This window comes from Oreochromis niloticus, linkage group LG14 (assembly GCF_001858045.2).
Source record: "Oreochromis niloticus isolate F11D_XX linkage group LG14, O_niloticus_UMD_NMBU, whole genome shotgun sequence".
Classification (NCBI taxonomy): domain Eukaryota; kingdom Metazoa; phylum Chordata; class Actinopteri; order Cichliformes; family Cichlidae; genus Oreochromis; species Oreochromis niloticus.
The window spans coordinates 4,251,153-4,278,833 of record NC_031979.2 but is presented as its reverse complement, the minus strand read 5'-3'; the positions used below and the strand labels follow the sequence as shown (position 1 = coordinate 4,278,833).

General features: G+C 39.0%; 1 protein-coding gene across 1 annotated transcript in view; it reads left to right on the top strand.

The window, feature by feature from the left end:
- sez6b (seizure related 6 homolog b) overlaps positions 1-27,681 on the top strand; it is a 151,131-nt gene extending 123,450 nt beyond the window's left edge. The window contains exons 7-17 of the mRNA XM_025898305.1: positions 66-260; positions 864-1,002; positions 14,399-14,595; positions 16,526-16,720; positions 17,765-17,956; positions 19,887-20,081; positions 21,768-21,803; positions 22,597-22,705; positions 23,382-23,481; positions 23,977-23,985; positions 25,583-27,681. Of these exons, the coding sequence (XP_025754090.1) occupies positions 66-260; positions 864-1,002; positions 14,399-14,595; positions 16,526-16,720; positions 17,765-17,956; positions 19,887-20,081; positions 21,768-21,803; positions 22,597-22,705; positions 23,382-23,481; positions 23,977-23,985; positions 25,583-25,612 (1,397 nt within the window). The 3' untranslated portion in view covers positions 25,613-27,681. The remainder of the gene's footprint in view (positions 1-65; positions 261-863; positions 1,003-14,398; positions 14,596-16,525; positions 16,721-17,764; positions 17,957-19,886; positions 20,082-21,767; positions 21,804-22,596; positions 22,706-23,381; positions 23,482-23,976; positions 23,986-25,582) is intronic.

Here is a 27,681-nt window from a genome sequence, read left to right as displayed (position 1 = left end):
ATTAATGGAGATTCTAACTCCTTCCTACAACTATTTTTGTACCATAACTTACATCTTCTCTCCAGCTTTTGCAGCGGGTCACTGCTATGAACCCTTTGTGAAGTACGGTAACATGACCAGCACTGACAACACCTGGTCAGTAGGAGCTGTGGTGGAGTTTGCCTGTGACCCTGGCTATACTCTGGAACAGGGATCTGTCACCATTGAATGCATGGATCCTAACAATCCACAGTGGAATGAGACTGAGCCTGCTTGCAGAGGTTTGTACACCTGATTCATAGACATGCATCTTTGGATTACTTGTGCTTCTTTCTTGTCATCTTCTACGTTTTGGAAGCAGTTTTGTCTGTTTTCAATCACTTTCCCCTTGATACACCCATCTATCTTAACATTTAGGGGTGGACTCAGAGGTAGAGCAGGTCATCTACTGATTGGAAGGTTGATGGTTTGATCCCTGGCTCCCCCAGTCTGCGTGCCAAATATCCCTTGGCAAGATATGAATGTGTCTGGATGTTAGCTAGTAAGCACTTAAAACATAGTGAATGTGGCATGTTGGAAAAAGCACTATATAAGAATCAGTCCATTTGCCAGTGCTCGGGGGGCTCACTGACTTCTTTGTCCCTGGGATGACAGATAATTAAACATTGGTGTCAGTTTTGTATTGCTGGGAGTCAGACTTTATTTCTTTAATTGTTTTTATTACAAAACTCGTGTCTTTGCTCTGTTTCTATATTTAGTGAGATCACGCATCCAATTTGCTTGTTGCACACCCCAAAACAAAGGGACAGAGCGATCTCTAAAGATGACTTAAAACTTGAAGGTTTAAACTGTAAACATGTGTTTTATGTGTGTTTGTGTTCCAGCTGTGTGCAGTGGTGAGATCACAGACTCAGCCGGTGTGGTGCTCTCTCCCAACTGGCCTGAATCCTATGATAAAGGCCAGGACTGTATCTGGGGAATCCACGTTGAGGAGGACAAGAGGATCATGCTAGATATTCAAGTGTATGTATTCATCTTCCACATGTTCAATCTATTTCACTCCTTTGGCCTTTGATGAGCATAACACCACATTACTAAAGCGGCATTTGAATCTAATCATCACAAAACTTGCTTTATCTCCTTTGCTGATACATACGCAGTCCCAGGCTTCAAACACATCTGCAGAAACAGTATGACACTTACAAAGCGCTACCTCACCATGACTGGTAAAACACATTAAAAACACAACAGGCAGCTAATGAACGAATGCTCAGCTTGTGAATGAGATGTGTAAATGGCACACAGACAAAGGTTAATTAGGTGCAGTGGAGAAAACTAATTATATCAGGGATTTGTTTAGGAGCCCTCCCCCACACCCCTGTTCTCACTCACAATCCCCAACCCTGCACTCTTGTAATGGCTGCTGTGTGAAGTACAGGGTGCAAGTGTACAGCATGGGAGTGTGTGTTTCCTGTGATTGTGGTGCCAAGGTGAAGACACAGAACAGCACACCCTGCTTTGTCAGGGCCTGATAAGTCAGTCAGCCATAGAAAATCATTTGCCATTTGCAAGCAAATTAAGGGGGGCTCATTTGCATCGGATGCATCTTAAGCTCTGCTTTTCTCTCTCTCTCTGAGCACCACCTGTGTTGTACTTTGAGAAATACTGATTAATGGCTTCTTCTGGTTTTTGAGAGGGAGTTTGCAAACATCAGTAATTATTGCTGTTCCATCAGTTGAGCAGGTGATGTAAAAGTCAAGCTTCCCTGGCAGCCAAATCTGCGTTTTAAGAATAAAGTTACTATAAAGCGTGGACCTGAAACACGTGTTCTCCATAATATGACACGGGCTACATGTGAGAACTCAAAGGAGGATTCTGTTTCCCTCATGTCTTCTGTTCTTTCTCTGAGGTCTTGGTTTAACTGTCTGACATATTACAGTCTGGTTTGAAGTCTGGACATAGTATAAAGACAGAAAGGCACCAAATGACCGAATTTAGTTACTTAGTTCTGCTATTTTAGTTGCATGTGAGATAACACCATTCTGATGATTCCGATTTGATTTATTACTGCTGTTGAAATTAGAAGCTTGGTTCTTCACTGGTCTGATTCGCTAATTCATAATCCAATACCAGCTTAAAGTGTTCTTCTGTTGTTTCTATATTGCCATCAGGAGTATGAAATTGATAAAAATCATTGTTTTAACACTGTTAATGGTCAAAAACTCGACATGATCCTTTAATATTCTCTCAAGAAAGGTGGCAGGATTAAAACACATGACATTAAATGCAACATCAGCAATTTTAAATTTACTTTGTTGAATTGTTGGAAGCTACAATAAGAAATATCATCACAACAGATTGAATGTTACTAGAATGAAGCAAATGTCATAAGCAGATGGCTGTCAAAACCCCTGTTGCTCCCCGCCTTCCTGAAGACTCATCACTGTGCTGTTTCTTCAATGTGGTTTCTACTGTATATTGTCACTTTTTGGATGATAATTGGGGATTTAGACTTTCTCAGGCACATTGTTACATGTGTCAGTGTCAGTGAACGGGAATAATCTGTGAAAAATCTGTAGCTCAGACTAAGGGTGTCAGCACATACTGTGGTCCAGATTTCCAGAGAATGGTCATGGATTTAACCAAAACAGAGATGTCCATGGAAATAACATCTAATCTAGCACAACCCCCCCACCATCTGAACGTATGCCTAGCAGGTGTCTGAGCATTTATATCAGGTTTATCAATAGCAGATGTTCTCCCTAAGCTTTTGGGTTTAAGATGGTGTACAGAGATACAGTGGCTTGCAAAAGTATTCAGCCCCCTTGAACTTTCCCACATTTTGTCACATTACAGCCACAAACATGAATCAGTTTCATTGGAATTCCAGGTGAAAGACCAATACAAAGTGGTGTACACGTGAGAAGTGGAACGAAAATCATACATGATTCCAAACATTTTTTACAAATAAATAACTGCAAAGTGGGGTGTGCGTAATTATTCAGCCCCCTTTGGTCTGAGTGCAGTCAGTTGCCCATAGACGTTGCCTGATGAGTGCTAATGACTAAATAGAGTGCACCTGTGTGTAATCTAATGTCAGTACAAATACAGTGGTTCTGTGACGGCCTCAGAGGTTGTCTAAGAGAATATTGGGAGCAACAACACCATGAAGTCCAAAGAACACACCAGACAGGTCAGGGATAAAGTTATTGAGAAATTTAAAGCAGGCTTAGGCTACAAAAAGATTTCCCAAGCCTTGAACATCCCACGGAGCACTGTTCAAGCCATCATTCAGAAATGGAAGGAGTATGGCACAACTGTAAACCTACCAAGACAAGGCCGTCCACCTAAACTCACAGGCCGAACAAGGAGAGCGCTGATCAGAAATGCAGCCAAGAGGCCCATGGTGACTCTGGACGAGCTGCAGAGATCTACAGCTCAGGTGGGGGAATCTGTCCATAGGACAACTATTAGTCGTGCACTGCACAAAGTTGGCCTTTATGGAAGAGTGGCAAGAAGAAAGCCATTGTTAACAGAAAACCATAAGAAGTCCAATTTGCAGTTTGCCACAAGCCATGTGGGGGACACAGCAAACATGTGGAAGAAGGTGCTCTGGTCAGATGAGACCAAAATGGAACTGTTTGGCCTAAATGCAAAACGCTATGTGTGGCAGAAAACTAACACTGCACATCAGTCTGAACACACCATCCCCACTGTCAAATATGGTGGTGGCAGCATCATGCTCTGGGGCTGCTTCTCTTCAGCAGGGACAGGGAAGCTGGTCAGAGTTGATGGGAAGATGGATGGAGCCAAATACAGGGCAATCTTGGAAGAAAACCTCTTGGAGTCTGCAAAAGACTTGAGACTGGAGCGGAGGTTCACCTTCCAGCAGGACAACGACCCTAAACATAAAGCCAGGGCAACAATGGAATGGTTTAAAACAAAACATATCCATGTGTTAGAATGGCCCAGTCAAAGTCCAGATCTAAATCCAATCGAGAATCTGTGGCAAGATCTGAAAACTGCTGTTCACAAACGCTGTCCATCTAATCTGACTGAGCTGGAGCTGTTTTGCAAAGAAGACGGAGAGATTTCGCAGGTCTTTCCTCCCCACTGCTGTCAGACTCCACAATAAAGACTTTAACTGATCAAACACACACATCCACAAATGTGCAATAACACTAATGTGCAATAATCTTTTCTGGCATCGTTGTATTTTTACTCAGTTGTATATAGCATTTGTACTCTATTTTTATCTCATTGTATATTTTATTCTATTTTATTCTACTGTATATAGTATTTTATTTTATTCTATTCTGTACAGTTGTGTACTGTATTTATTCTTATTTTATTTTATTCTAATTTTTGCTTCATAACTTTTGCACTGTCCACTTCCTGCTGTGACAAAACAAATTTCCCACGTGTGGGACTAATAAAGGTTATCTTATCTTATCTTAAGAATGGGCAAGGATTTCAGTCTGTAGATGTGCAAAGCTGGTAGAGACATACCCTAAAAGACTGGCAGCTGTAACTGCAGCAAAAGGTGGTTCTACAAAGTATTGACTCAGGGGGCTGAATAATTACGCACACCCCACTTTGCAGTTATTTATTTGTAAAAAATGTTTGGAATCATGTATGATTTTCGTTCCACTTCTCACGTGTACACCACTTTGTATTGGTCTTTCACCTGGAATTCCAATAAAACTGATTCATGTTTGTGGCTGTAATGTGACAAAATGTGGAAAAGTTCAAGGGGGCCGAATACTTTTGCAAGCCACTGTATATGAGGCCTTTAACATGGTCCCTGGGTATTTGTTCCTCACATTGCTCACCTGTGCACATGTGTACATATACATATCCCCAACTCCATCTGTCTGATGGCAGGGGAGATATTATCAATAAATGAGTTTCATGGATGGCTTTCAAATGAAAGAGGAGGGAGTACAAGTGTGATTAAAGAGAACTGAAGGAAGTAAAATGAATAATATCACACAGACTCTTGTCCTCTCTTTCTGTAGGGGAACTTAAAACTGTTGTAACTTTATCTCATCAGTGTTTGATGCCAAGTGATGACTTATCTTTATATGATATTCAGCCTGTGTTTGATAATAATGTCCTACATTAAAGCTTCTTGTACAATTAGAAGGTGTGATTCAAACTATTCCACACTATAAGGTTGTCTCCTTGTCCATCCCTGCACCACTCTGAGTGCTCCCAGTTGTCCACTACTCCAGTACTCTACCGTGTCAAAAGAGCAACACTTCAATTAGAATTTAATTTAGCAGCAGGGAGGCACCTGTGTGTGCTTGTATGTGTACTCTTCCCACCAGTACAATCAATGTGTTGGTTTGGAGAAAAAAAAAAAACTTGAACCAGAGTTCAAGTTGATGTCTCAGGATGTTAGAGCAGAACTGTATTAAATAGTTTGACTTTAGGGGACAAATTCAAAATGACTACCATGTGAATGAGCACACATGGTTGCAAGCACACTGTTGTAACCAAATGTGGCACCACGGAGTCTTCTATTCAAGACTGCTTTGTGATATATGTGTCATTGCCAGAGACCCTACAGTTACATTGTAACCTTGGTTCTGTGAGTGAGAGAACGTCTCGATAGGATAGAGAATCAGCTCCCATCAACAATAATGATCCTTGATATGTTGGGTCAGTCTGACATTTTTGCTCTCTGCAAGAGTTTTAGTTCACCTTTATTTAAGGCAAATATTGCACTGAGCTGACAAAATGCAGGAAAAGGCAAAAATCCTCACTTTTCACACAGACAGACACGTTCCGTATGCACAGGACGAGGGCAGAGATCCCATGGGGAGCCTGCCCCTGTAAGGTATAGTGTGGTTAACTCATATACGTGCACACCACGCACACACACAAAGAGCCAAGGTAGAGAGCAAGAGATTAAAAAAATGGCAGGAGGGCATTGGAGGACTGGAATACCATCACATTTTTTTCTAACCACTCTACAGACTCTAAAATCAAACATCTGTACCTAGCAAACATTAGTTTTCTCATAAAATACTGGCTGGTTGGATACAAAGTTGTTAAAAATAATTTCAAACCACTGTTCTCTGCAGCTTTTACTTATCTGTTTGTATACAAATGGACAAGACACAAGCTATGAAAATAAAATATTTTTAAAAGAATGGTTTTAGTTTAATAACAGAAAATTACACTTCTGTCTTTCTCCATAATTTCAAAGTGTTCTCCAAAGTGAGAGTCTTTAGGGTATAGTCACCCTATGCAATTTATAGTATTCAATGCATTAGACCCCAAAGATCAGTTATTTGGCTAGTGTTAGTGTTACTGTGTTAGTGTTGGCTAGAGACACGTTCAACTGACCTAATGAAAAAGTGGGGCTGAAAACAGCTCAGTTGTATTGGGGCACAATACACATGTAGAATGGCCACTAGCTAGAACCAAGAACAAACCTGTAGCACTTCTTGAGTGACAGCTCCCTTAATCATCACCCAGTTAAGAGAGCACCGGGCCCAGTTCATTTGAGCCACTGGTGTGCTATTAAAAGATATTGTATAAAGTCTCAAATGAAAGCTCTTAATAATATTACTCATTATTGTTTACAACATGATACAATCCTAGTAGAAAAAAACGAGGCTTCATCAGAAATACGGAAGGACAGCTGGGTGTAGAATAGAATACCTTTTCTTGTTTTTACATATGACTTTCAATGAAATTTGTTGTCTCTCTTGAATGAACGAAAGTTGCATTGCAGACATGCTCAAAAAATTAGAAACCCCCTGAAGCATGGGGCGACTGTGGTTCAGGGGGTTGGGAAGCTCATCTTGTAACCGGAAGGTTGCCCCAGCTCTGTCTGTCTTGGTCGTTGTGTTCTTGGGCAAGACACTTCACCTACCGCCTACTGGTGATGGCCAGAGGGGCTGATGTCGCGATATGGCAGCCTCGCTTCTGTCAGTCTGCCCCAGGGCAGCTGCGGCTACAACTGTAGCTGCCTCCACCAGTGCGTGAATGTGAGAGCGAATGAATAGTGAAATTGTAAAGCGCTTTGAGGGTCTTGAAAAGCGCTATATAAATGCAACCCATTATTATTATTTTTTAATGTACAGTGTTGTGCAAAAGTGTCTGCCACCTTCCTGATTTCTTGTTTTGTCACAGTTAAATGTTTAAGATCATCAGACAAATTTAAATAATAAACAAAGATGTTGGATGTTGTTTTATTCCATGTTTTTGCCATTTGTGGATAACGGTTGGTCGTTCCCTGGAGTGCCACAGCTTAAGAAATGGCCGTATAACCTTTTCCAGACTGAGAGATCTCAATTACTTTTTTCTCATTTGTTCCTGAATTTCCTTGGATAACAGCATGATGTTTGTCTTTTGAGGATCTTTTGGTCTACTCCACTTTGTCAGGCAGGTCCTATTAAAGTGTTTTCTTGATTCAGAACAGGTGTGTGAATAGCTCTGGAAAACATTGACCCAACCATTTATGGTGTGTAGCGAGCAATCAGTTTTTCACATAGGGCCATGTAGGATTTTTTTCCCCTTAATAATAAACACCTTCATTTAGAAACTGCATTTTCTGTTTACGTGTGTTATCTTTGTCTAATATCTAAACTTCTTTGATGCTCTGAAATATTAAAGTGTGACAAAAATACAAAGAAAATAGAAAATCAGGAAGGGGGCAAACACTTTTTCACACCCTTTATGTATTAAAGAAAGTCATCTTAAGAAATAAAAAGTACCATAAGAATTTAAAATGCTTACTGATAACAATTTAAAGCTGGACACCCTCACCGCTTCTTCTATTTTCAGTGGCAGGAGCTCCCCCTATTGACACCTGATGTGTGTAATGAGCTCTTCTGTTTTTCTGATGTTTAGCGTCAGGTTGTTGATATCGCACCACTCAACCAGTTTATGCACTTCTCTCTGTAGGCAGTCTCATTACCATCTGAGATGTGCTCCACAAGTGTTGTGTTATCTGCAAATTTAATAATAATACTTTTGAGGTAAGCAGGAGTCAGCGGTGTTCTGTCAGGACAAGCATCAAATCGAAAAATAGGTATAAAAAAATGTACCAAAGTAAAGTGATGTCTCTCATTTTATCCAAGACAGTGCTGTGATGAAGCTCCTCACCTGCCAACTGGTAAAAGTAGTGTTTTAGGCCTGCCACTTCTTTTGTCCTACATACTGTCTTCAGTTCTTTTTAAGGGCACATCAGTCTGAGTCTGTGTGAATATGAAAAGTTTGGGAGTCACGTTTGTGTTGCAAAAATACAATTTTCTGTCTGTCAAACTGTTATCTTCAGCTTTTTTGTTGATTCAGCTAAAAAGCAAAAGGCTTAACTAATCCCATGAGTTCATTCAGCATAAAAAAGGCACCTATTTATGAGGAGTCAGTGTTAGGTGGCTTAACAATCTAAATTAAATATTAAAATTCTCTGACAATGGTGAGGAGCAAGGACTGGACTGTCCTGATGTCCTGAGTGAAAACATAGCCAATGAGCTATCGTATTTCCCAATGTTGGTTTCTAAACCACCCGCCCGCCCATCTGGCAGGGTGATGACAATACCCGATCAGCATTTTACGCCTGAGGAATAAAAACACACAGGAGTATAAACAGAGGGAGCATAAAAGACATTTTGACAATGGACACAGGGAAGACTGGAATATAAACAAACAGTGGACTTATTAGAGATAAGATAGATGGACACAGAATGGACACAGACACGGGAAGAAATAATCAAAGACAAACACGGAACTGAAACTTCATGGAAACAAAGTCATGGAATAAACAAGAGAACAGATGCAGAGATGAATACTAACACATCCGATGTCAAACCGGGGAACACAAAAACGAGACAGAGGGAGAAACATATAGGAAAATGCTGAGGGAACTAAAAACTATCATTAGTAACAGTGACGTCTTGAACCAAAACTAAGGATTGCAAACCTGAAATTCAACTATAATAACCAGAAAGTTAATCGTAAAGTGAACTGAAAACTCAATATGATACAAAACCCAAGGACGTCCTGATAAGGCTGACCAAGAAGTTATAAAGTATTAAAGTTCAGAATAAATCTTAGCCACAGACAGAGTACAGACACACTGGTAACACGTCTGCCATTTTCTCTGTGTTGATGGTGCAGAGAAATGGTCGTCCATGACAGTTCCTCCTCCTGTTACTGTGTGTTTTCAGCTGCTTCTGTGCATCTGACTGAAGGTAACTGAAAAAGTAATGTAAAACAGGTGAAAACATAATTGTAACTGTAATTTAATTATTGAAATCAGTACAGCAACATGTTAGATTAATCCGCTATTGAAAAATGTAATGCAATTGCAGTTACATGGGTGTAACATGTTACACCCAACACTGGTCTTCAGTCAATCTAGCAACCACTGTCTAAGAAACTGTGCTTTTGTTTTATTAAATATTCATGGTGAGATAAGCAATGGACAAACAGCATAGTGACATATAGAATAAAACCAGCCGTATTTCGTTTTTCTGAACCATCCAACTACCATTGCAGTTTTCAGGTTAAACTGTGTGAGAATGGTCACTTGGCAGTTTACTAGTGACTGCCTAATGGGAAACCTGCTTACACAAACTGGATGTCAAGAGGAATGGATTGTTTTTCTGACTATGTGTGAATGTACAGTCATAATCACAACAATTGTTACAACTATCATTTAGAATATAAATGGATTAAAAAGAGACCTTTCAGGATTTATGTGTGTGCAGGGCTCACCTGCTGAGACCACTTGAGGATTATTCCCTGTTAAATCCTGCAGGATGTGACTGATTTGTGCCACTAAAAAATATCAGTCATTGCTGTCACTCTTGTTTCTCAGTTAGAATCCTAAAGCTTGAAACATGGTAAATACTGGATCTTGATCAAGCTTTGCTAAGTTTAGTGGGTTACAGTTAGCGTTATTGCAATGTAATTTGTTCAGTGAGAAGTCCTAACAAGTATATAATAACAAGAGCTAAGACTGTGTGTGACCATTTGTCTTTTCTCAGCTTCTCTACAGCTGAGAGAAGACAAATGGGTCTGCCTATGGAAAAATCAACACTCCACAATCATATTCTCATCTGTTCACAAGCTCAGTCACATTCCCACCATTTCCTTGAAAGAGAAAAATAATAAAATTATTTATCTTTTTCTAGGCATTGCCATGTGTCGATTCTTTCCACGCCTCTTGAACATTTGATTTTCCAGCATTCCCATAGTGATTAATAGCTCAATCTGAGGCTGGCTAATGAGTTTTATCAGGAGCCACTGGTGATTAATTAGCGACAGCAAAGAGCATGTCACGGCTTTATTCTGGCTAAGCCATTTCTTCCATGCTCTAAATCTTCCTTCTACAAAGAGATAGCTCAACCCCAGGTGACATTTTCAAATAGCCCTGAGGTTTAAAAGAGCTCCAGCTCTGGTCAAATCAGTGCAAATGAAAGGCACTGTGCCTTTCAAGCGAGGGACTGTAGTTATTCACCACAATATTAACTCAATCTTCTCCTAGAGGGAAATCTCTGCATTATTGACTATTAACATTGTGGTACTCATCCAGGGGTCAGCTGAAAAACAACGTCTCGTGTGTCTCATGAAAATTCTGTAAAGGTTCAAGATGTCATTAATTTTATTTTTGTTCTGACTGTTGGCTATAACATACTAGTTCACACTACTGTTTTTAAAGATTAGAGACTTGGGGTTTTTTTAATGTGGGAGGAGAACGAGTGCCCAAAAACATGCAATCTCTTTATTCATTAGGGAATGGATTTTTCATTCCCTAATGAATGGACTGAAGATCTAATGGGAACTAAAAATGTAAGAGCTGCCAATGTCAGCAGTGTTATCTTAGCTTGGGCTTGGAGACTTCACTTTGTGGATGAAGTATCAAGTAAACATCTCTCTAAGACAGCCGTCGCTTCCCTGAGCAAAGACCACAACATCATTATATTACCAGCGGATAAGGGAAGGTGCACCGTGGTCCTAAACACAACAGATTACCACACAAAGATCACTACTCTCCTCAGTGACAACAACACCTACGAAGCTTTAAAACGAGACCCCACAAGCAGCTACAAAAAGAAAGTTATAGCTTGCCTTCAAGACCTTGAAAAGGACAAAATCATTGACCGCCTCAAATATCACCGCCTTTATCCAGGGGATGCCATACCCTGCATTTATGGACTTCCTAAGATCCACAAGGAAGGGGTCCCACTCAGACTCATAGTCAGTAGCATAAACTCAGCCACTTATAACATTGCGAAACACCTTGCTACCATCCTTGCACCTCTCGTGGGGAACACCCCACACCACATCAAGAACTCCACCGACTTCACCGACAAGGTCCAGAAACTTACCCTGGATCCAGATGAAACCATGGTGTCCTTTGATGTAGTCTCTCTCTTCACTTGCATACCCACCACGGAAGCAGTGGAGACTGTCAGAAAACGACTACAAGAAGACAGCTCCTTGGAAGACAGGACCAACTTCACACCCGATCAGATTTGCACACTGTTAGACCTCTGCCTTACCACAACATACTTCAAATACAACGAAGGCTTCTACAGACAAAAACATGGCTGTGCCATGGGCTCCCCCGTGTCACCTATTGTAGCCAACCTTTACATGGAGGAAGTGGAAAGAAAGGCTCTTGGCTCTTTCAAAGGAGGAGTACCCAGCCACTGGTACAGATATGTAGACGACACCTGGGTCAAAATCAAGACACAAGAAGTGGAATCCTTCACTGCGCACATTAACGCTGTGGATAAAAACATCAAGTTCACCAGGGAAGACACAAAGGATAACTGTTTGCCTTTCCTGGACTGCGCGGTGCACATTGAAGAGAATGGCAACCTCAACATTGAAGTTTACCGGAAGCCCACACACACGGACCAGTACCTCCTCTTTGACTCCCATCACCCTCTGGAACACAAACTTGGAGTAATTAGGACCCTACACCACCGGGCAGAACATGTTCCCTCCAAGCCTGAAGGGAAAAAGAAGGAACACACACATGTAAAGGAAGCACTGAAAACATGCGGTTATCCTAACTGGGCGTTCATAAAGTCAGCAAAGAGGCACAGAAAAGAAGATCAGACACCAGCGAGGGAGGATAAGAAAGACAGACGCAACAACATTGTCATCCCCTATGTAGCCGGTGTATCAGAGAAACTCAGGAGAGTTTTCTCCAAGCACGACATCCCAGTGTACTTCAGACCCAGAAACACACTCAGACACAAACTGGTTCACCCGAAAGACAAAACTCCAAAACACAGACTGAACAACGTGGTGTATGCTGTACAGTGCAGCGAGGAATGCCCAGACCTCTACATTGGCGAGACCAAACAGCCACTTCACAAGCGCATGGCACAACATAGAAGAGCCACCTCCACAGGACAAGACTCAGCAGTCCATCTGCATCTTAAGGATAAAGGTCACTCTTTCGAGGATGCCAATGTTCACATTTTGGACAGAGAGGACAGATGGTTTGAAAGAGGAGTGAAAGAGGCCATCTATGTCCACTGTGAGCGACCATCTTTGAACAGAGGCGGTGGTTTACGACACCAACTGTCTGCCATCTATAATCCAGTTTTGAGTTCCCTCCCCAGACGCCTTAACGCCCACTCACATCCTGGGCCATCTGACCTCAGGAAATCACATGATAGGGTGGGGCCAGGTTTCACAATGGGCTCACCCGAAACCCTGGCTGATTAGGTCCCACACCCGCTTTCACACCTTGGCACATGTGATTAGAGGATCACCAGGGGGTCCTTTGTCCCTCATTGGGGGGATACTCCCACTGGGTTTAAATCTGGGACTCTCGACCATTTGACCTTAGAACTGAAGAAGCTTCTCGGATGAGAGGTGAAACGTCTTCAAGCAACTTAAAGAAGTCCAGACGCTTTTCTTTGCAAACTCCTTTGACTACGATGACCTGGATGACTGAGAACCTTCACAGACTCTCTAAGACAAGTATATCTACCTGAATATCAAAAGTAAATGTATTTAATGTGCCAATAAATGATCGTAAATTGCATTCTAATGTTGCAGTTTGCAAGATGGAGATTGTTTTAAAGTATAAATGATATAAACACTATTTACAGGACATTTTATTGAGTTAATCATATATGTTGTAGGCAAAAACTTAGTTACTATCTGAACTAATTTTAGTTCCACCACTGTATTTGGCCAATAACCAATAACTTAATGGAAAACGAAGAAACTAAAACTAAATAAAGGCTCTAACGGGGTCACTCTTGTATTGCGCCCAGCTGTAACAACAGATTTTATGTAAAAAAACAGGGAAAGATTGTCTACTTTTACTCTTTGCCTTCTAAGCAAATATGCTTCTTTATTACTGACTTGCTGCAATGAAAATGAAGAATCCACTAGTTTTGGTTTGTAAAGCACAAGGGGACAAGGAGACATGATGGTGGAATGAGGAACAACAGGAAAGTATTCAAAGGAAGAGTTTAGCAAAGAATGGTGAACATGTAATTTTAGAGATAGTGAAGGTAGATACATTTAAATGCAGTGCGTTGTGCACAGTTCAAAGCAATGTACAGTGCACAAGCGAGGTGAGGAAGCAAGGGCACTGTACTCACTCTAGGGTGAAGTGGGTGGAGATGAGTGTCAAAAGGATAGGAGCAAGAATGAAAGGAAGTATAGTCTGTAGACAGGAGGCCAAGTTGGAGGTGGCAGGGTTGAAGATGTTAAGATTTTCATTAGGAGTGACGAGGATGGACAGAATTAGAAATGGATTGAGCGTTTTGAAAAACAAAAATAGAGAGGCAAGGCTGAAATGGTCTGAACATGTGCAAAGGAGGTATAGTGGATATATTGGACAAGGGATATTGAAGATGGAGTTTCCAGGATGGAGGACCTCAGTGGAGGTTCGTGGATGCAGTGAAAGAGGGTTGGTAGAGGAGGATGCTAGGGATAGGATGAGATGGAGGAAGATGATCTGTGGTGACCCAAAAGAAGCAGCCAAAAAAAGAAGTTGCAGCTTTACTTTCAGTCTACTGTGAACTTTAAGTGCGCATTTTCTGGTCATCAACCACGACCTTACTTTAGACTAATGTCACATTAAAATCTTGACGTTGTTCTCTGCAGTGAGAAACCAGACCTATGCTGCCCCTGATGAATAATGCAATACTCTACATTAGTAATATGTAACCTTTGTGTGGCTCAGATTTGTCTTCACTCTCTTTGAGTAATTACTGTCATTTTAAAAATGCATGAGCACATTGTGAGGCCTACCATTAACATTAAGCTCTGTCAGACATCTGTCGTGGAGAAGGTGCAATTTAAAGGTGAGGCCAGAGAGAGGAGGGATGAAGTACCTTCAAAAAAGTAAATAAAAAAGAATAAAATACTAAATATCACTAACAGAGATAAAACTTTATTCTTTGTATTTTTGTTTCAGGTTAAATATCGGGAAGAATGACCTGTTGACCTTTTATGATGGGGATGACCTTACAGCCAAATTGCTGGGTCAGTATGGAGGATCAAAGTCCCGCTTTAAGCTCTACACCTCCACTGCTGATGTCACCATCCAGTTTCAGTCTGACCCTGCCACTAACGTCTATGGCTATGGAAATGGTTTTGTGGTCCACTTCTTTGGTAAGCCTTAGGCACAATTATACCTCAGCTCATATTCATTCTGCCATATTCCACATGTGAATTTTAAACCAGATGCATTGTACACTGGTTCTGCTTTTGAAGGTTTTTCTTTAAACTCAAACTATGACATTGTCTGGAAGCTAAACCTTAAGTGAAACCTATAGTGGTTTTGCAGTGTTTCAGGTTTTTAGTCACATTTCGACACAGGGATCACTACACAATGCAAAACACCTCTGTGTGTCTCATCTCAGGAGTGGGTAGAATGCTTGTCATTACTGCAATGATGTTGCTGCATTTTTGGTGGATCACCCACAAAACTTACACTCCTGTCAATGCATTTTTGCAGCTGCAGAACCGTACTCATTTGCCCTAACACATATTTATTATTGAGCAAAAAGGGCAAAAAGAAAAAGAGTGAATTTATTTCTGCTGATATGGCACCTAAAAATGGAAGCAATAAGAGGCCATCCCTGGTTTTGGACAGAATTTTTCATTAGTGCAGCACCATGCCACAGCGACTACACTTTATCTGATAAGAGCTAATAAATTCAGAGGAAAAGGAAAGCTACAGAATACAGATGACCAGCAAAAGAAAGGGAAAGCTTGATACAATCGGTTCATGAAACACGTTGGAGTAATGTAAACACAAGACATCAAAACAGGCAGGTGTTGGAGAATTTTCCTTGTCTAGTGCCCAGATGCAATTACATTGGTGAGTCTGGTGAAATTAGACTCCTAAGAAGAGTGCTGTTATGTAGGAATGAGCAAAGGAAAGCAAACAGGTATGGCAGTTTGCCCAGAGAACAGGTCATTTAAATTGCTGGAAAATACTGTCAACAACTGAATCTAAGCTTTGAAGACAAATTCAGATATTCAGGTTTGAGATGTTTTATGCGGTATGAGCCACATCTACAACCCACCAATCAAATGGTAGAATGACACTGCACAGAATTCACAGGTTAACTTATACCATATAGCGCAGACATGTTGAAAATGTTGTACTTCCTTGGGAAACTGACCAGCTGATACATCACTTAATTTGGAAACCCGATCCATGACATTTTCCACTGGCGCTGGTTGCATGTTCTTTTGTGCACAATAGGAATAAGAGTCCACCTCATACATACTTAAATGTCTCTGTAAAATTTTATAATGTTACTCAACACACAGCAGCACACAGCTGTCTAACATATGAAAACAATACCAATGACTTTTTTTGATGTTATAAGAATCAATGTTATTTCAGGCTGCATAGACAAGAAATGAGAATAGAAATCATGAGTAATGTGGCTTTAAGTTTCCAGGTTAACGTGAAATCAAAATCTGCTTTTTAGCAGCAAACCATTTAATATAACAATTACATTGTCAGAATTGTTTTTGTTAGGTGAGAAGCATAAAGCAAATTTAAATGGACAATTTCTTTTAAAAGACGATGTTTTTATTTATAGTGAAATCTTCTGAGAAGCATGTGTGTACCAGGTGATTCCAATCCTATCAGAAACTTTTCCAGCAGAGGTTTAGATAACTTTAATTTCCCAAGAACTAACACATTTACAACTGCAGGAACACAGTACTAAATTGAGTTGCTGTAGGAAGGCCACCCACCACCCCTAGGTTTTTTCAAGCACAAAAATCACTACTGACCCAGAGTTAAAAGCTTTATCCATACATTTTGAGCAGGGCCAAAAAATTGCCTACTAATGTATTAGCTAAACACTCTCAGTTTCTCTCCAAGTTATGCAAAAATTTCCCATTACATGGACATTTTGGATTTAAAACTGTATCTTCAAACATTATTTTAGTCATAATTACTGAAAGGTAGATAGACTGATTAAAAGATAGAAAGAACTTTAAAGTCTTGTAAAGCACCTTTCAGTCGAGCCTTACAACCATCAGATTTTTGTCTTCTACTTTTTGCTGTCTCCCGCAGAAGTAGCTCGTAATGACACTTGCCCTGAGCTCCCTGAGATCTCTAATGGCTGGAAGAGTACGTCTCACCCTGAGTTGGTTCAGGGCACCGTAGTGACTTACCAGTGTTACCCTGGTTATCAGGTGGTAGGCTCTGAACTACTCATGTGCCAGTGGGACCTCACCTGGAGCGGCGATCTCCCGAGCTGTGAGAGAGGTGAGAAATACGTATAGCCAAGTAAAGGGAAAGATGATAGTTACATACACAGTACTTTCTTTCATATATGTGAACTTCTTCATATTAAACTGGGATTAGCCATGAGCTCTGCTATCCATTTCTAGGTCAAAATTCAATAGTCCAGATGAGCTACAGCTAAAAATTTGTATTTAGTGATGAACAATAAGTAGGTCTCACTGTTAATCTGTGTTTTTGTGATGGTGTGGGACGACATCTCCCTCACTGGTAAAACAATGCTTGTCATCACTGGAGGCAACCTCAATGAGGAGAGCTATTGAGATGAGATTCTGCAACCAGTGTCAATCCCATATCTCAACTCGCCCTCACAGAGCAGAGTTTATCAGAGACCAGCTCCAGAATTTGGAGTAGAGATGATGGAATGGCTTCCCTGTAGTCCTAACCTCAGCCCCACTGAACACTTCTGGGATGAGCTTGGATGTGCTGTTTGTGACAGAGAGACCAACACAACCACACTGACTGACTTTGTAACAAGTGTTGGTTGAAGAATAGGATTCCCTCCCACAGCAGCGTGCGACCAAGATGGTGACCAGCATGAGGACCTGTCAGGGTGTTGTGACTGTGTATGATTCTTACTACTGAGCCCTGTTTGTTAAATAAATAAACTGTTAAATTGCCAATAGGTCTTGTTTCTTCAGATTTTTAATAATCCAGTGCAATAAACGACACCAAGCAAGAGTAATTTTAGTTAATTTGTACTTTGTACTCCTTGACACATATTACAATCATTCAGGGACAAAGACACAGAGATATTGCACAAGCAGCAAACTCTTTGGGGGTTTCTTTGCGGGGTTTTTTTACATGCATACTTCATTCACCGTTGGTACATTTACTTTGAGCTTTTCCTGTTAGAAGCATTTCAGATCAGCCAGGATTGAAGTTAAGGTCATGGTTAGTAATGTCGCTCTGTTCAGGCGAGACAAAATAAACAGGAGATTAAAGAACAAAAAATGCTGGTCAGTAGTTGGTCAGTTATGAACAATCTTTGTTTCTTTGTCCTCCCAGTGGTGTCTTGTGCTGACCCTGGAAAGGTGGAGCATAGCAGACGGGTGCTGTCAGGTACTCATTTCACCATAGGTTCAACTATCCAATATATCTGCGACAAGGGCTTCACTCTGTCTGGAAACAGCCTGCTAACCTGCTTCAGTCGGGGATCATCAGGCCCCAGGTGGAGCCAGAAGCTACCTAGATGCCTGCGTATGTGCACACTTTTCCTTCCCTTTTAATAATTACTGTAGATGACTGAAATTAGTAGACAGACTTCATGAGGGGATTTTTCTGGTGTGTGAAGGTATGAAAGTACAAGTTTGAGCTTTATTCGTAAGCTCTGTCTTATGGGTCTGTATGTAAACATTGTACTTGTGCCACTTTTAATGAGACCTTATAGTTTTATAAATAAACTGTGAATTTAAAAAAAACTGTAAAAGCCTAAAATGAAAAGTAAAGAGGGTGTCAGTCTTCACAAGAGATGAGCTAACGGCTGTGCCTCTGGTCCTACTTTTAATTTTTGAAATTTTAGGAAACACAAAAAAAAAAACATGCTCTCTAAGAGCAATGGTTTATTGGGATAATATAGTATTGCAAGGCCTGCAAGATATGAGAGTGTTGATCGACAGCTGTGATTGCAGACATTCCCCTACTCTCTGTGTAGTAATGGCCATTGATCAATGATCATCACAATTTGCATATTAATAGTGACACAAATGAGGTTGTTGTTGTGGTTGTTGTGACAACTGTTAGACATTTGATGTTAGTTTTAGTAATTATGCAACTTCACTGCTTATAAGGTTGTGGAGAACTGCTGTCACCTGTTAGCTGAGACTGAAGAAGTCATTGTGATTAGTGAAGAAACACCCTCACTGAAAAATGCTGCATCCAGATGAACACAATAAACTTCCTGGGATTTTCTTACCTTTCTTTTTGAGAAACACACAAGTCCATTGGAAGAGCAGTCAGTGTATGTAGCATTCATTGATAGAAGTCAGTTCTCTAACTGTGAGGCCCAAGGTACAGATGAGAGTACCAGTGAACTCTGGACTGCTCATCTGCAACATTATGTCCATCTTTTATATACAATCCCCTTAAATAATAGAACAAAACCCCAACCTGGCCCCCTGCGAGCAAGCCCTTTGCATCACTAGGAAAGAAAAACTTTCTTTTACCAGGAAGAAACGTCAGCCATAGCCAGGATCAGCGAGGGCAGCCATCGACCATGACCAGTTGGTGGTGAAATGAAAGAAAAAGAGAGCACTGGGAGACAGGACAAATGTGCTCTATGGAAGAAAGAGTCAGAGTTTAATAGTTACTAGTGAGTAAATGTAATAGTAGTGTATAAATATGTATTAATACAAAAGAGATGAGGAAAAAAGAAATGCACAGCGTAGGAAGCCCCCAGCAGCCTCAGGCTATGGCAACATAACTACAATGGTTCAAGGTCACCTGATCCAACCCTAAATATAAGCTTTATCTACAAGGAAAATATTAACTCTGTTAATTTAAAACGGGTATGAAGGCCTTCTTTAAGGCTGAACTAGTATCATCATCTACATTAAGTCTTTTACTATTCACAGATTATAGTATCCTAGTTGTAGAAATAGAGAAATTCACTGCACTTTTACAGATTTCTAACTTCATCATTGCCAAATTTAATGACCCAATTTTGTTTAAAACCAGAACCCAAGCAGGACACCTAACCAGACCAAACAAGCTCCAGTGTGTATTAAATATCTAATTAGACCTGGGGAATACAAAGAACACAGGATATGATTCACCTCATTTTCATCATTTTCAAATCGTTAATTAAGACCTTGTGTCCTGTGAATGGTGGTACTGTCATCCTGGAGGACACAACTCCCATCAGGACAGAAATGTTGACATTTCTTAGTTATTAGTGAATATCGTAAGAGTGACAGTGATGCTGTTACAACAATAGATGCTGTCTTTCTTTGCAGATTGTGAATAACCATCACAATTTAATTGAAATCTTGACAATATCATTCTCCACCTGTCCCACTGATTAAGTAATGGCATTCTGTTAGAAATATTAATTAACAACAACTCTGTGACCCGCCATGGAGTTAATTAATTACACAGTTGTGACCATAATTTTTCATTACTTTGCCTTCAGCTGAGACCTTCGAGCCTTGCAATCATCCAGGAACCCCCACCTATGGGATGCCCAGCTCTAACAAGCTCCACTTCCAGGCTGGAGAGACCCTGCATTACTCCTGCCAGACTGGCCATCAGCTGCTGGGTGAACCTCTTCTCTACTGTGTCCCTGGACACCCATCCCAGTGGAGTGGGCTGCCACCTGTCTGCAAAGGTAGAAAACTGCAGCATGCCTTGTTTCTACATTGTCAATTCATTTTTTAAGATCATGTGAAGGAAAACAGCTCAGCAAAACTGGTTGTGGCCAAGCCAGAAGCAAAAAGATTATATTTGGAAATGTAAATTCCATATGAATTCAAATTCAAAACATACAAAAGTCAAAGAAAAAATGCAAAAAGAGTTATTATTGAACCTTGAATAGCAACGTGATCTGGAAAGATGAGATTAACGTGACCATGATGAAACCTTAAAGACTGAAAGACAGATCATCTTAAGCAAAAAAAGTATGTTTTGGAAAAGCAGAAACTCACATCAATCACAGCGAAAGGCCATAGATGAAAAAGAACTGTCTTTTTTCAAATTGATTTTTTTTGTCCTGACACTTTGAAGAAGGTTGTTCCAGTCTAGAGGCTAAAATAACAAAAGAGCAGCCTTTACCTTGAGCCTGCTGTTTGATCAAGGCAACTCAGGGATACAGGGTGCAATAAGGACATGTTAAACAAACAACCACGAGGCAGGAGAGACCTATCAGGACTCCACTGAGGGTATGCATCTGTAATTTACTTTTACTAGAGGAGTCTCAGGGGTTGCACAGCCCAGCTGCTGTATATGCACAAAATAATGAACTGATTTGTTGTTTGATTACAAACGGTACAGAATATCTGAGCAGAAAAAGGGTTTCAATAAGCCTTTGTTACATTTTGTACCAAAATTATAAATACAAATTACATTTCAGTAAACAAAATACATCTCCTTACAATTATAGTTTCTGCTCTGTGCTTCCAGGTTTATTTTGGTAATGATTTTTCTCATTTTCGTACATTGTCTCATTGTCTTGAATAGTTTCAGCTGTCCTCCCAGGTGTAGCCTCTCTGCCCTTGTGTTTGCATCTCATCTGGTCCTTTGTAATATCATCCTGCTTTGCTGTGTGTGACTTTGCCCTGTGTTTTATGAGTTTTCTGCCATTTGGATTCCCTGTTCTTCATATGTTTTGAATTCTGTATTTCCTTCAGCATTAAAGCTGCACTTTTTTCAGTTGACTTCCTGTCTCCCAAGTCCTTTCTGCCATGCAACCATTCCTTGACACACACCTAATTCTGCGTACTATCTGTACTGTAATCTTTGCAATGTACAATACAATAAAGTAATAAGGAGTATATCCAAATGCACTTCAGTAAGTTTTTTATTTTTACCTGATTTATAAAATATATATATATATAAATAACCCAAACAATCAAAAGCTCATTTCTTAAACAATTTAACTGGAAAACTTTAAGGGAGCTGACTTATTTAGGTAGATGAGATGAAATGAATTAACATACCAACTAGGAAAATTGTAAGCTAATAGATTCGATTTTAAATGGAATTAAACTCATAACAATCCACAAAACTGTGAAAATTATGCATATATACGATTGCAAGTTAAAAAAAATGTCGATAAAAAAGTATTCACTGTGCTTGCAAAATGCCTCCTTCAGTTAGACTGTAGTTGCACATGTAATGTGTCATGTGATAAAGTCAAGAAGTTTTATTCTGTTGAACTTTCATCACTGTTGACAGAGTGTATCTGGTGGTATATTCAATAAAATTCAGTTCAGTCAGCCAAACAGTACTTTATTAAGTATTTTCTTAATTTCTTTTGCTGTTTTTTATTTAACATTCATTCTTTCTGTATTCTCAGCCCACCCAACAGAGTATGATAAGCACAGAGTAGCTGGTAAGTTTACCTGCAGAGATAAAAGTCTTTGTATAAACTTTCTGATTCTACCTGCACACAATGAGTTACCATGAGGGATGAACAGTTTAAAAGGATCATTTGTGCTAGAAATATTTCCAATATATATGCAATATATAATCATAATTTGTATAAAAAAATAAAGACAACTGGAGTGGAATTCAGCTATATTTGTAAAGGTGTGTAATAGCAGTCAAACATATTAACAGACCTATTATTTCAACGCTTTTGCATTTTTTTTGTAATTTTTAGAGTGTATAATGAAACTAAAGACATCAAATCATAGGTTGTCATTTAAAAAAAAAGGTATATTACTGTACTTTCTGCCTTAGTTACTTTGCAAACCACTGGTAATATTGCAGTCAGCTCTACAAGGTGATCACTTGGTTGGGTTCCAGTTAGCAGGCAAACCTCTCTGGGTCTTAATAAGTTAATTCAGTCAATGTATGAATTCATATTAAAGCAACCAAATAAAACAAAACAAGTACATTGTTATTTCAAGACATGGACGCCCATCAATGAAGATAAATCTCAATAACTTCACAAAGACTAATAGGCTCTGACCCTAGGACTCCAATAGTAAAGGAAGATGAAGCTTCTGAGGAGGAGGAGGAATTTATCAGTATTATCATCTTATATTAATGACCACATCAGTGCTTTCTAGATTTTAAGTAGTAGGCCCATCTTAATATCAACTGTTTAGTTTGAATCAGAAATTCATGATGAAAATGCTGCAAATAAAGTTAAACCTTCACAATCTTTTTTTCTCCAACAGTATCTACTGCAGACCTAAGGATGGAAGGAGCCCAAGTAGCATTGGCTGTCTTCATCTCCATCACCTTCTTCCTCATCCTCATCATTGGGCTCTACCTTTATTTTTCAAAGTATGTCAAAATTAGTTGAAGAATGGAGAAAAATGCTGCTGAAAAATGCTGCTGAAAAAAAATAATAAATTACATTATGACTAGAGAAAAGAATTAAAATATACACAATTTTTGTAATAAGCACTTATTTCCAGCACGGTAATGCTACAGCCTCTGTTTTGAAAAAGATTGGCTTTTAAACACCTGTTTTATTAAATATTTCCTGAGAGTCATGCAATGTGCATGCAAGTTTTTAGTAACATAAATTTCTGAACTCTGTGACAAATAAGGAGATTTGGGTGGTTTTGGTCTGACTGGGATGTACTGAAAGCAAATGAAAACATATTTAGCTGAAAGGACTGGACACAAGAATTAGTATCATGGATTTTAGAACAATGTTGACCAAAAAGCCAGAGCGTGGCCTCAAACTGGTGCAGAAAGCAAACATATACTAATTTATACCTGAATTGGGGTTTTGTGGAAGATAATAATTAGTAATGAGAGTTTGGTCTTCAGTTCTAAATGAACAGTTTTTCAGTTAAAGCACGTAAGGTCATGTTCTTTATGCACATACATCTCTGTAAGAGCTTGCTTATGAAAACAGTGGCTTTTTTTAATAAACTAGTGTTGTTTTTTTCTTTTTTTAAATTGTTTTTGTCTTATTTTAATTGATGTGTGCTTCTCTCTATGTGCTCAGGTTCCAGAGGAAGCCACTAAGACTCACTCTGTACTCCAACTTACCATATGAAAATATCACTGGAGAGTCTACACTTTACAACTCAGTTTATGAGACAATGGTGAGTCAACATTCCCTACAGCTGTCAGTCGGTGACGCTATCAAATCTAATGGCCCTGCATTCATTTAGAACCACCTTGTGGTTCATTGCATTGTATTGTGGTATACTAATGGATGTTATCTTAATATTATCTACCCTTATTATATTAGTAAGGTAAGGCTACATAGCAGGCTATATACCTCTGAATAATGCAATATGGGTCATCAGCACCAAAAGGTTGTCCACGATGATTTGAATCAAATCCAAGAGTGGAAGATCTACTGAAAGTTACTGCTTTGACACTGTCAAAGAAAAACATAATATATTGATCACAAATTCCAAGTTTTTTAGTATACCATCCCTTTTAGCAGAAGCAACAGTAACATATCTGTGATTAATAAATAAAAACAAACGTTTGCTTTCAACACTTAGTTCTTCAACATATGGCAACTGATGATGTTCCTTTAGTGTCTAAGTTGCTGTTTTGTTCACTTTCCATGCTGCCAATTTCTGAAGAACAATGAGGTGAGTCAGTCCTCGATCTTCCCATGAAATACTCTTTTTATTATACTTCCTGAATACTCACTTATGCATCAAAAGTGAATTCATTTGCCTAAATACTCTAAAAAATGCAACATTTGTCCCATCTAGGTAACAGTTTGGTCACAAAAGGACCAAATTTGAGGTACATGTACTAGGATTTCTTTCAAGCTTTATTACACTTCTACTTTACTTCATTTTTAGCAGCCAGATCTCTGACTGTCTGTCAGCCTGGCTACAGCGCTGAAGTGAAACCTATTTTCTTCAATCAATGTCTTAGCTTTACAGAGAGCTTTTTTATAGGGCCACACATTCTTTTGTTCTAGAAAAACATCTACTGTAAGGGTGCCTTGCTGGTGTGGAACCCATTATTGTGAATTTAAATGTTATTAAGAAATGATCAGACAAAAGAGGAACACAACTGTTCAGTTTATAAGCCATATGACAAAACAAGATCCAGAATGTGATTAAAGTGGTGGTTGAGCTGTTGAGCCAACTGGGTCTAATAATATATTAAATGCAGTGTTGAGGCTGTCATTTTTACGCATCTACAGGGATGTTAAAATCACTCACAACAATTATTTTGAGAATTAGTCTGAGAAGTCTGAGAGGAGCTGAGTAAAGGCCAGCTGAATCATAGATAACAACAAATTAAACAGGTTTTTGGGCTCAGACTTGACTTAATTCAAATGAATTAAAATGAATTAAAACTCTGACTAGGTTAATGTTTGATTAATAAGCTGAATTGAAAAATTGCTGGTATTCCCTCTCCCCAGCCTGTGCTTTGAGGATTCTGACAGTTAGTATGACTCCAACCAAAGTAGGATGGATGCTAACAAGACCAGGTTTTCCCCAGAAAGTTTCCTAATTTTCTATAAACCCAACACCACTCAGACACCAATTTAAGAAGAACATGCTGTTAAACATGGCACTCCTGGTCCAATTAAAGAGGAGACTTAAAAAAACTAAATTGTCCAATATTGTTTTGGCAAAGTTGCACACTGATTCAATATTCATTGTAGTGACCTCCTATTGACGTAACTGGGTGTCATCACTGCTGATGGGAATTATTTTACAAAATCCAAGTTTATCCTTAGCCAGACATCAGCGTTCCCTAATGTCTCCTGCTCTGGTCCCTGCACTATTAATTATGGTTGCTCAACTCCAGTTTGGATTCAGAAGACAGACACTCTCTCTATGTTCAAGATTAGTCTTATTAGTCTAATATGAATAAAACTGGGCTTTTTTGGCAGCAAAAGGGGGACCAATACAATGTTTGGCATGTGGTCTAACAAATCAGATGTTGCCTGATTTATGTATATATAATATAAACATGTGTGTGTTACAGAGAAGTGTTAATGAGTATTATTTTGTTCCATGCAGTGCACCTCTATAAAACTATCTGCATTTTTAAAGTTCCTCTGCTCATTTATTGTTTTTTTTATTAATACTTTAAAAACTAGAATTGTTTCCATTATTGTTCCATCATGTTTGTGTAACATGCTGTCCTCACATTTTAAAGTATACACTGGTTTAGTTTTCTGCTTTGAGTTTTGACCAAACTCGTGCAATGTCTTCACAGGAATCCAGAGAATACGAGGTTTCTATCTGAAGACTCCAATGTATGCGTGTGTTTAATGGACAGATAAGATGCCTGCTGGCCTTTTCAACATCCCCCACACTTATTCCTTTGGTAACTCGCTTGACACCTCCACCCTGGTTTCTCTACACTGAATATGAACTTTTCTTTATTTACCTGACAGAGGACACCACAGCACCCCTGGAAAAGCTGAGCTACCAGAATATTTTTCTAGTTCTTCAACACTTACCGTCCAGCAGCAGTTTGTACAGTTTTTAACGCTGTGCTCACATCCTGAGAACTTTCGGTGAAAAGTACCATCTCAGAAAGCAGAGGGATCAATGCAAAGCAATGCCATTAAGTGCATATAACCACAGGTGTTAGGCTGTGTTTTGTACATTATACACATTGTCGTCTAGCACAATTAAAGGAACAATGCTTACGGATTGTTGGGATATGGTACATTGGTATATAAGGATTTTACACTTTAATGTTAGAAAAAAGCAACAGTATTCACAATTATCTGATTATCCCCAAACTGTTGTTGCTTGAATCTGTTCTTTGACAAATAAAATGTCTTAAATAAAAGACCTTTGAAGGAATATTTGTCTCTCTAAAAGGGTGACGTTCTCATGTCTGTATGTTCAGCACAGTGATCAATGCAATATATAATTTGCTTAGATTAACATAAAAACTGAAAGCAGGGAGAAACAGCTAGAGTTCAAAGATAAACCTTCAGCTCCAAAGCTCCATTTAAAAACAAACTACATCTGGTAACAATGACTCAAGTTGGAAAGAAAAATATTAAAGCACCTTTTATAGTTTTATGGATTTCTTAAACTCTTCTTTCTTTCACTGTGTAGAAAGATGATGATTGTTCTGTAGAGATTTGCTGAAAAACTAAAGAAAATAATGAAACGCTGTTATAGTTTATAGCTAATGTAAACTTTGTCATTGGACGGTAAGTGCAAGGCTATGAGTGAATATCCAATGACAAGATTTTGCGACTTTATATTACAATGCACCAATTACACATGCACCTCAGATGGTGGACTTGGGGCAGATTTTAAATTAGTATAAGACGAATGATAAGTTGTCTGTTGTGTCTCCAGCTGCTTTAGCTATCTAATGCTAGCAGACTAATGAGCCTAATATTTGCTTTTCAGTTAGTTTTCAGTAAATTTGTCTGTAACATGGTATTACATTCAACACTTATTGGTTTGCAATAATGAAGCAATAATTTACAACATAGCAACCAGTACACTTTTAGTAATAGTATTTAGTAATTGATAAAGTATTTATTTTCCATCTTCAAGAAGATTCTGTGCTATTTGAATATTTGTCAGCTACAGCCAAGAATGGTTTTGTATCAAGCATCCAGTGGCCTTCATTGGAATTGCATTTTAAATTATGAAGTCTGTTAAAATATTAGCATCATTGTTCACCAGTTGATTTATTATTAGCCTGTGTAGAAACTGAACGGAGACAGGGTCCAGTCCAAGATTAGTGCAAGGCAACAGGACCTTTTTGTAAAAGTTTTGCCTCTTTTTCATGAGAGCTCTCATGCCACCCATTTTTGTATTCAGTTTGTGTTTTTTTATTTTTCTAAGTGCCACACTAGCTGTTTTCCCCTGATTCCAATATGCTAAGCTAAGTTAATTCCAAGCTATAGCTCAGTAGTCTTTTTATTTTTTTTATTTCACTTAGCTAACACTATTTAAAGAAATTATTGAACATTGATTTCTTACTAATTAATTCATATTAAAATGACATTATTATACTCTGTCAAGATCCAGCACTATAGGGATGCAGAATGAAAGACAGGACTGATTTATCCTTGGTTCAGTTACAAACTAAGTTATAATAATTTAGGTAGCATCTCATCCAGAGCTAGCACTGATTTCAGATTTCAGGTATAAATTCAGACTTTTGTTGTCATTCAACATACAATGTATACAATATTGTCCTATGATAACATGTACCCTTGCAAACTACTTTGATGATAACCTATTTTTTGATTAATTGTATATAAAGTACTTATTGATCTACTTCACAAACATCTTCAATAAAGGTTATTATTCAGAAAAACAGTGGGCACTTTC